Source organism: Echinops telfairi, unplaced genomic scaffold (assembly GCF_000313985.2).
Source record: "Echinops telfairi isolate 266 unplaced genomic scaffold, ASM31398v2 ScPeMD7_7468;HRSCAF=8506_0, whole genome shotgun sequence".
Classification (NCBI taxonomy): Eukaryota; Metazoa; Chordata; class Mammalia; order Afrosoricida; family Tenrecidae; genus Echinops; species Echinops telfairi.
In genome coordinates, this window is record NW_022111369.1 from 53,602,692 (window position 1) to 53,613,629 (window position 10,938).

General features: G+C 37.6%; 1 protein-coding gene across 1 annotated transcript in view; it reads left to right on the forward strand.

The window, feature by feature from the left end:
- N4BP2 (NEDD4 binding protein 2) overlaps positions 1 to 9,773 on the forward strand; it is an 88,546-nt gene extending 78,773 nt beyond the window's left edge. Inside the window, exons 17-18 of the mRNA XM_045284158.1 lie at positions 4,718 to 4,841; positions 6,554 to 9,773. Coding sequence (XP_045140093.1) covers positions 4,718 to 4,841; positions 6,554 to 6,599 — 170 coding nt within the window. The 3' untranslated portion in view covers positions 6,600 to 9,773. The remainder of the gene's footprint in view (positions 1 to 4,717; positions 4,842 to 6,553) is intronic.
- Positions 9,774 to 10,938: the final 1,165 nt, after the last annotated feature.

The following is a 10,938-nucleotide window of genomic DNA, read 5'->3' on the forward strand; positions in this document are numbered from 1 at the left end:
GAGGTGAGGGAGGGAGGGAGGGAAAAAAGAGGAGCTGATACCAAGGGCCCAAGTAGAAAGAAAATGTTTTGAAAATGATGATAGTAACAAATGTGCTTGATACAGTTGAGGTATGGATGGTTGTTTAAGAGCCCCTAATAAAATGATTGATTGAAAAAAGAATTGTGCCATTGTTACCACAATCAGTTTTAGAACATTTTCTTCACTCTTGTACTTAATAGAGGGTAAGGAAAGGTGAAGTGGGTTATGCGTTGGGCTACCAACTGCAAGGTCAGCAGTTTGAAACTACTTTCAGGGGAAAGATGAGATTTTCTACTCCCATAAAGACTTGCAGTTCCAGAAATCCTCAGGGGCAGTTCTACTCTGTCTTATGGGTTACTTTGAGTCAGAACTGACATGATGGCAGTGAGTTTTGAGATAGCAACCATGTTGAGAAAGTTAGAGTGATATAATAAAATGTCATGTGCCCATTAATCAGAATAAAAATTCATAGTAAAAAAAAATCATAGAAAAATTCACATGAATAATTTAATGTGACACCAGAAACTTTAACTTTTTTGTAACCATAGAGGAATTTTGTAGATTTACTGTGGATATACATCTACAACTAGCCAAGTTAATAACTATAATTTATAGCTTTATAACTAAGTTATAAAACTAAACAAAGTCACCATGTCACCTATTAATTTTGCTGTTAGGTTTATATCTAAGAGAATGAAAACATACATTCATACAAAATTTGTGTATAAATATTTATAATAGCATTATCTAGGAGAGCCCAAAAGTATAAGTAACCCAATGTTTATCAACTGATGAATGAATAAATGAAAAGTGGCATATTTAGACAATGGAAGATTATTTAGCCCTAAAAGGAATGAAATATTGATACATTCTGTGCCATGGATGTACCTTGAAAATATGAAGAAGTGAAAGATGTCAGAAAAGCCACATATTATGTGATTCCATTTACAAATGAACTGTGCAGAATAAACAAGCCCATAGAGACTTGGAAGACCAAGATGAACTTGGCCCGAGCCATGGTATTTTCAATCGCCTCAATCTGTATGGGAAGGCTGGGCAAGGAATAAGGAAGGCAGAAGAATTTATACTTTTAAATGATCATGTTGCGGGACCAGTCCCTGGAGAAGTATAGACATCGTACTTAGCAAAGTCTGGGTGAGTGAACAAGACGACACTGAGTGAGATGCATTAACACAGTGACTGCAACAATGGGTTCCAACAGCCACGATTGTGAGGATAGCAGGGTTTTGGCCGATTGTATGTAGATTGCTATGGGTCAGAACCAGCTCACCAGCACTTATCAGAAAAACAGAGACAGAAAGTAGAGTAATGGTTGTCAGAGACTGGAGAAGTAAAAGTAGGTGGGGAATGACTGCTAAGAAGTATGAGGTTTCTTTTCTAGAGGTAGAATATATGATAAGCCACTTAGTTGTATACTTCTAAACGGTCCATTTAAATTAACTGAATTTTACCTTAAAAAAGTTCAAGATGACCATTTTTGGCACTGGGGCCCATCTTGTGCATGGTGTCGCCCATGGTAGCCTGTGGTAGTGTCATCAGCATATATTATCAGTGTGTGGTAGCACCATCAGCCACCATGAGATGGGAGTATGTGACCAATGAAAATCTGTGGTTCTGTTTTGATTTATTTTTAGTCATCACATGCTAAAGAGATAAAAGAATAGAGCTATGTGAGCCATATGTGCCTTCTGGTTAAAATACACAATTTGAGATATAAAGTATTTCTGGCTCTAAGTGAAATCCAAAGCAGATCAAACCTTTAGATCTGACTACTACTTGATAGGAATAAACTTGGGTCAGAGGAACATGTCAGATGACACCATGGGGACACAGGCAGCAAAATCTAGTCCTGAAATGTTACAGGATAAATGTTCAAAAAAGTTTAACAAAGGTTTTGTCAAAAACAAGGGGAGTAAGAACCTTTATACTTAAGAAGTTTTTAGTCACTTTTAGAAATTGATGTAGTAAAGAGCTATTGTTCATTTCATAAGATGTGATCATATTATTGAGACTCTGATTTTAAGAAAGTCCTTTACCTTTTCATGATATTTCATGATATGGTTGAGATAAGAAATCTCTGGGTGTGCTTAAAAAAGAGTTAACCAATCAGGTGCAGGGTGAGGGCAACTTGGTCGATTGGTTTAAACATAGCACATAATGATCATGCTCTATGTTCCTGGTTTGCTGAGTAGTGTCCTGGGGCCTTGTGACAGCCAGCTAGGATGCAGTTATTGGTCTCCATACATCTAGAGCCAGAAGACAAAGAAGGAAACCTAAGACTTAAAGAAGAAACTAGTCTATAAGACTTATGATCTTTATGAGCCACAACCCCTCTATCTTGAGATCAGAAGAACTAGCTGGTGCCTGGCTCCTACTTCTGACTGACCAGGAACACAGTAGACAGCCCTGAATAGAATGGGGTGGGGGAATGCAGAACAAAACTTAAATTACTAGAAGAGACAAAACTTACTGAACTGGTAGAAGCTAGAGGAACCACTGAGACTGTCGCCCTGGGATACTCTTTAAAGTTGGACATCAGTAAAAAAATAGTAGCTCATAAAATCTACATGAGACCTGATGGTCAACATTTACCCTAAACCAAAGATGAGCTAGTAAGTGGGGGACAAGGAAGCTAGATTAAAGAGAACAGAACAACTAGAGTGGAAACAATGAGAATGTTGACATACTATGTAGCAAGTGACCAGTGTCACCAAATAATAATGTATAGAAACTGTTAAATGAGAACCGAATTTGCTATGTGAATTTTCTCCAAAATCACAACATATTAAAAATTTCAGCAGTTTTCCTTTTAGGTGATTCACTGCAGAAACAGCCTTAATTTGCAGAATTAAACATATACATGAATTTATGCAACTGACAGTTTTTGACCAATGACTTGCTATAAGGCATGGGGATTGACTAGAGAACATTTTCAGAGCAGCAAATGACATGCTACGCATGACTGACCTAAGTTATAAGGACAACAGAACTGAAAAAAATGATGCGAGTGAAGGATGGTTAGTTGTTAGATTTTTTTTGTAAAGTAAACTTATTTGTACTATAATACACATAAAGAACAACTCACACATTACGAATGTGTAGTGGCAAAACTCTTTACAAAGTGAACACTGGGAAGCTAGGACTCTAAGAGTTCAATCTTGAGTCTAATAGATCTAGAAGTAATACATGCAGATTATGTTAGATTTCTCAGGGTAGAGATATACCCTGTCCTTGGCTCCGCATGAGGAAGAATTTACACCGAAGCCTGGTTTGTGATCCAAGTGAGTTTTATGAGCGTTAGAAGACGTTTTAGGTTTACACAGGCACCCACAGGGCTTCTCTTGAATGTGCAGACTGCCTGGAAACTATTCGCAGAGTAACATGGTCGACTCTGGGCTCCTGCCTTTTAAATTATTCTGCGGGGAGGCGTAGTGGACAACCTCTGGTCGACCCCATTGGCTGAATTGAATTTGCCTGGCCTAGGTGGGCCAATCCAGGTGCAGCACCCATCCACGCGTACCTGGCGGGAAACCTGAACCTCTGAGCATGTGCAATGTGCCACTCCTTTGTCTCCATAGCTTGGCCCCTGAGCATGGGTTAGTGAATGCCCCAGTGCCTTACGCTAGACTGACTACCTAACATTTAGAGTCGAAATGGGAAGATCTTAAACAAGGGTAAGGAGTTAGACAGGCAAGCACAATATGCCCCTTTCAAAGGAAAGGCTGAACATTGCACTGGGCACATAAAGACTTGAAAAACCATGTGTCTATCTTTCAGCTGGAGTCTGAACAACTTCATGAACAAAATGTGGAATGTTTATATTATGTTTTATGGACATGTGTTTTATGCTAGAAGTCAATGGGGGCGATTTGTAAACAAGGATCCACTACTAAATTCATTAAATCAATCATAATTGTATTATTAACAGGTTCTGATATTCTGTGGTCGTGGTTATTGGTTTTGAGGATTCAGATCCTTGGTTTTCACCAGTTTACACCCAAAGCAGGAACGGCAGCCTTTCCATTGCTCAGTGGGTGCAGGCTCATTTGAGACTTTAAACATCATCTTTTCTGGGAGACTTTAGGCTAAGAATTGGTTATCGTTAAAAGTAGGACTGCAGTGAATGATGTAATTGGTTGAATTTGCTATTAGCAGTTCCCAAGGGGTGGGGGCTGGGAGGATAGTCTATAAAGTAGTGCTGTTGCCATTCCACTGTAGTGATGAGAAAACACAGAGGCAGAAAAACTCATGTCAAGTAGCAGAGCTTTGCTTCAGCCTAGAGCTTGATGCCTTCACAGCAGTACTCCCCAGGGTTTAAGCTATGCTGATCCTCAGCTGCAACTGGGTAAATACTTAGAGCAGTGCCTGACTCCATAATTGGTAAGCATCATTAACATGCCATTGTCTCAGGACTTCTGGTGGCACACTAAAATCTCCCTCCCTGCTGGGGAAGGAGCCCCGTTTAAGTCTTCAGCTAGAAGGAGACTTTCTGACTTAGCAGTGTAGAGAAAACACACTTTTTGCAGTGTGCATTAGGGGCCTTTACTGCTAAAGGGTACTAAATCTCTTTTAAGTCTTTATGAAAGCAATTTTATACTTGTTTGAACCGAAGTATGTTTCCCATGGAAAGCATCATATAAATGAACTTGACCTCTTGCAATTCTTGTTGTAATAGAATTCAGGCAGAGTGGTGGCAAGCCCTATCTCAGTGTGATCACTGGGAGAGGAAACCACAGCCTGGGAGGCGTTGCTCGCATCAAACCTGCTGTTATTAAATACCTCACCAGTCATGGCTTCAAGTGAGTATAGATTTCTGTATCTGATAGTGACAATGGCCCATATATACCTGGGTAAACACTAATGGTTTGCTTAGAACAACTGGTGGAAGTAGTTAACTTCATGTGCCACTAGTTCCACCCAAATGCTATCTTACAAACTTAAAATCTGAAGAAAAAAAAAGCGAAATGAAATCTATTATAGTTTAGGATTTGCTCATAAATTGTTCTCTCAAACCCAGTTCTACCTTACAAATCCAGCTAGACCAGAGCATGTACACTGGTACAGATAAGAGCCCTTGACACAAGGAATCCAGGACAGATTAAACCCCTCAGATAAACAGTAATGGTAGTAGTGATACCATGAGGGAAGGGGCAAGGTGGAAGGTAAAGGGGGAGACAGGGGGATCTGATTGCAATGATCACACTCCAGGGGGACGAACAACAGAAACATGGATGAAGGGTGACGGTGGATGGTGTAAGATAAGAAAATAACAAATTTTAATTTATCAAGAGTTCACCAGGTTGAGAGGGTGGGGAAGGGAGGGGAAAAAAGCGTTGCTGATACCAAGGGCTCAAGTAGAAAGAAAATGCTTTGAAAATGTTGGTGGCAATATATGCACAAATGTGACTGATACAATTGGTGTATGAATTGTTATAAGAGCTGTAAGAGACCCCTAAAATGATAAAAACAGACAAAAATTTAAATTGTTCTCTTGAAAGAAGAAATGGATTTTGGATTTGGGATGGGATAGGGAGGTTTTTGCTGAAACCTGGTTATATTTTGGGTATGTATATGAACCTTGGTCAAAATGTGCAAGTTAAGTTGAATTTACACCTTTTCACAAGTTAGATGCCATAAATGATTCTAGTGGAGGGTCATGGAATGCCCTTCTTCATTTAAGTATTCATTATTCCATAGCCAAAGATCTGTTGATGGATAGACTCACTCAATATATGTATCATAGTCATTCCCACCCCTAATTTCAACTAGTGTAACATATTTGTCATAAAATATTATCTGACCGTCTTAGAGAAACGGGTAGCACTAATTCTGAGCATAAAAACAGGATGACATTTTAGAGTCATTTTGACAAAAAGAGTAGTTAATGATTCTTCTAAGTTTCACACTGGAGGGGTTGGAGGTATTGCATGGTCAGGGGAATCAGACTCAGCTGCTGTGCCAGAGAGATTTTTGCTTGGTCCATCCCTGATAGAGGAGTTCTGGTGGTGGTGTGGTTACGAGTTGGGCTGCTGACTACAAGATCAGCCGTTCGAAACCACCAGTCACTCTTGGGGAGAAAGATGAGGCTTTCTATTGTCCTAAACAGTTACGGGAAACCCACAGGAGCAGTTACCCTGTCCTATCAGGTCTCTATGAGTCGTTATTGACTCAATGGCAGTGAGTTTAGATTTGGACTTACCTAATACGCAGAGATACTGTACTACAGACATCATCCTTGTACAGCGTGTTCTTTGTGAAGATCAAATTCAGGCTTAAGTAGTCACTTAAAATTTCAGTAACCCCAACCGTAGGATTGTATTTGTTTTGACAATATGTTAAAAAAGAAACATAAGCAGAGATATTAGTCATAGATGTGATTAATAGTGAAGATTGCTTTGATAATATATATTACATTATACATAGGGAGTTGGAATTGGTTATAAGGATATGCATTTCCTAAGACAATCAACATTTTAATTTTTAAAAATAACTTATTTATTTATTTTAACAGGTTCTCCGAAATTGAACCAGGGTGCTTGAAAGTCATGCTAAAGTAAAAATAACCACTTGACTTAGGACTGTGAATGTTCGTAGGTAAAAATTAATTTTATTTGCCACAATTTAGTCGGTTCCACTGTAGATAAATGCTTTATTAGAAAGTTTCCCCTTGTAAAAAGAGAGAAAGAATTGCCAGAATTCAAGAGAATTTTATTTTTTTAACTGAACCACCTCCCAAATATATTGCTCACTAACAATATTAAAAATTTTAATAGATTAGAAAATGTTTGTGAAAAATTTTAGCTACAGTTTTAAGATTTCATGTTGTCTGATTTGTTCAGAGAAAAAAATGTTAGTTTGTGTACCACGAGTCGTGATATTTTGTAGAGGCCAAAGGCTCTGATAAAGGGCAAATAATGTACTTCGAAGCAGGATTCATGCCTTTCAAATGCTTGTGATTAAAAAAAATTAAACATTAGAAGTAGTAGTAAAAAAAGGAGGTCTGACAAAAACACTTGTATTCTTCCCTTACCTCAAAGCAGAACACCTGCAGTCACTTCATTCCGCCACAAGCTGCAGTCAGGAAGCCATGCTCTTGTACTTTATCTGTTTCTGTGATCTCCGTCTTGTACCTGTGTCCCTTTCTTCTTTTTATGTGTGCTGTGTCTTCTGGGAGACAAGGTGAATCTGAGATCACACTACAGTGTTAAACCTTTGACAGGAAGAAACGTTTTCAAAGAAGGGACAAGTAGTTAGCTATCCATCAAATATTGCTGCCTTTAGAACTGCTTCTAGAATTGTCGGTGTATATGGCATGTAAGACACTACTAAATAGCTTTATTTTGTATTTGAGGCATGTAATTTGTAAACCACAGTAAGTACAAATCCTATTCACTTGAAACATATAGAAAACCTTTTTAATCAAACTGTAAAAAAGAAAGCATTGTAATTTTTTAAAACATTTTTTTTACTTTGATGTTTTCTTAAAGAGCCAGCTTTCTGAAAATAAACGTTCATTGACTTATTTGGTGAACTATTAGTATCTTAGTGATAATCCCCCTGGTACAAGTTCCATGTGTCTCAAGCACAATTTTCCAGTATGAGATATAAAGGCTTAAATAAATTCGACTTTAGAGATGGAGAGTATTTTCAACATAAGTAAGTTTAGCAAACAACTACATTGCTTTTATTTTTAAGCTTAAAAAATTATTTGAATCAGAATTGAACTGTTAGAGTGAATCATGCACTACACAATGATTTTGCAAACAAACAAATATTTGAATGAAACTAAAACTAAAAAAAAAAAAATCTCCATTTTTATATTTGAATGCATCTAAGAGAAGCGCCTTATCAAGGAACTTTATTTTACAACAATCAGAACATGTTTATTATTCAGAAGTGATTAATGAATGGCATCAAAACATTATTCACATTCTTATGTATGTAATCATTTGTTTAAAAAACCTGAAGAAATGTCAGCAATTTAGTGTACATTTTTTGGTAATGTCTGTGAGAATTGTATACATTAAAAATAAATACAGAACTGCAATAGATAATTAGCAAAAGCAAACATTCCTCTGTACAATGAAAACCCGATTATAAGAGTGTTTCTAGCTTTTATACATACTTGCTGTGTTTTTACAGTTCCTCATACAGTGTTATTTTAAAACATTAAAAAAAGTGTCCTCTGGCGCCCTTCAGTTAGACTTACCTCAGCTGAATGGATGAATGGAGGACAGTAAAAAAGACTAGAGGTGCAGTATTTTGTGAGTAGAAGCCAAATGAAAGAACCATGTGTCAACGGGAATTTCATGCCTTTTTTTGGTAGATCAGCTAGCATTTTTTAAACATTATTACTTCATAGGTAGGCTCACTTTGAACATCATATGTGCTTATATGACAGTGCTGAAGCCTAAATTGTCTCCTGTTTATACTGACTGGAGCACCACATAGACTGAGAGTTTTAGACTCCTTTTTTCTCTGTCCACTTCTAGCTAGTTCCGGGCTATTCAAGTGTTGTAGCAATACATGCTTCATGAGGATGATATGTTGTAAATATAATTGATACTTTAAAATATTTTTAAAAGTCTATTTTTGTAGTTTGGAGATTGTTTCCTAAGAATTCCGTCTTCTCAATAGTCGCAAGGGTACTTACCAGGGAAAAAGAAGAAGAAGAAAGAACTGATGTGATTTTGTGGGGGAAGGAGGAGGGCCACTTTTAGCAGTATTTTCAATCCTCCCAGCTCCTTACTCCAACGTGAGAAATGGAAGCAGCTTTTCTTAACATTTATTGGCCACTCCTGTGTCTGTGCGAATTTTCAATAGCATCTTCTTCAAAGTATTCGTATTTCTTTATTATTGACAATTGTATGGTCTGTAAATATAAGATAATATTTTACAGTTAGAAATTGTGACTTACTTTAAAGTGTCTTGTATGCCTTCTGTGAAAAAGGAAATGAAGTCAAACAATTCTCTTGGAATTCGTTTCCTGCCTTTAGTGTGGCTATTTCATTGTGAATTCCACCGTGTTGTATGCTTAGAGACGGACAGGTGCAACAGCAGGACTGGTTTTCTCTGTGCTGGAAATTGGAAAATTGTAAACTCAGGATTGCTTTGACAATGTTTCTGAATTTAAGAAAGTAACAAAATATATTTTAAAAAGAACGACAAAGAATGTGTAGTATTTTTTACCAAGTGCTTTTAAAAGTCTTGTTTCCACTCTGCAGTGGAATTTGGTAACTTTTCTGCATAGTGGTTAAATATTGTTCATTTTTATTTATATGGTGAAATAGATATAAATGTTCACGTAGGTAGTGTAAGTTTATGTAGAATATATGTCAGTGGTGCTTATTTTTCAAGTGTAATTCAAGTTTACAGTATTAATTTAATACCTCTCCAGGATTTAATAGGGGAACAAGAACATATCTATATATTGAAGAGGCTTTCATAGCCTCCTATACATGGGGATTTGTGGCCCAAGTGATAAACCTGTTATTAACAATGTGATTTAATTAACTATGACATTTTGTATAAAGATACAATATTGCAGCTATCAGTTGGAGAATATACGACTTTCAGGCAAAATAGCAGAAACAAACTGTTCATTCGTACTGTAAAGAAATGTAATTTTACTGTTAACTCTGTACTTTTCATTGACTTCTTTTACAATTGTGAAATTTCTTGTGGGCCATTTTCAAATTGCATGCTTAACTTAATAAAGCATTTAAGCCACACTCCAGTGTGAGAAATTCTTTCATTTGAGGTGGTCAGTGGTTCGAATGTTGAAAGATTATTTTATGTGTTACATTGTTCCTGGGAAAAGGGTGATAACATTTTTCTTTCTGACTACACAACTTATTTTCTACTAAAACATTTTTAAAAATTGTGATTTGAGTGACAAGAGTACAGATCAAATTGGTTTTAAATTGTGTTGCTGTGATAAACAGGGATCTAACTTTTGAACTAGGTAAACATACTAGCCATGGTTTCTCTCTTCATAACCTTGTGCCTTTTTGACTGGCATAAGAAATAAAAGCACTGGACCTCTTTAGGGGCCTAAAACCCAAAACCAAACTCACTACCATCAAGTCGATTCTGACTCACAGCTACCCAGTCGGTCGAGATGGATGGCCCCTCTGGGCCCCAAGATTGCTGGTCTTTCTCCTAAGTTGTACATTTCATTGACATCAAGACCTTTGAACTTTCTTCACCTCCAAAGCACAATAATTCATTTATTTAGACAGAACTTAAAGATATTTATCCAACAAATTGTTAAATGGTGGCTGCAAATAGTGATGGTGAGACAAGGTTCATTTCATGGGTTCTCTTTCCTATCAACTGCTCACAGGTGTTGCGATTTATGCCTCCGAGAATGCCTTCCCTTAAGTTATGTTTTAAGTGTCATGCTCATTTTGTCACATAGGTACTGCTATCTCAATTTATTGACTCAGAAAGCATAAGCTTAGAGGACTTTGCCAGATAATGGTAGAGCTTAAGACTTGAACCAAGGGTTCCTGATTCTTAGAATGAGACTGCATCTGTCATGAAAGTAGTTATTCACACAGGGAGAACACCCTCCTATTCCTTTCTGCGGGAGATGTGGCCTCACAGTATGACTCACAGTGTGACTGGGCTCACTGCCATCCAGTTGATTCTGACTAAGTGACCCTTGGGGAGAGCATAGAACTGCCCCTATGGGCTTGTGAGGCTGTAGGCCACAGCAGAAAGCCTTATGTTTCTCCCGTGGAGCTACTGCTGGATTGTAGCTGCTAACTTTGAGGTTAGACATTCAATGCATCACCCACGGCACCACCAAGGCGCTGATGTCTGGAACTCTGCTAATTTCTGCCATGATGTAAAGGAATTTGGTCAGGTTGGGTGGTTGCATTGGGGGGGGGG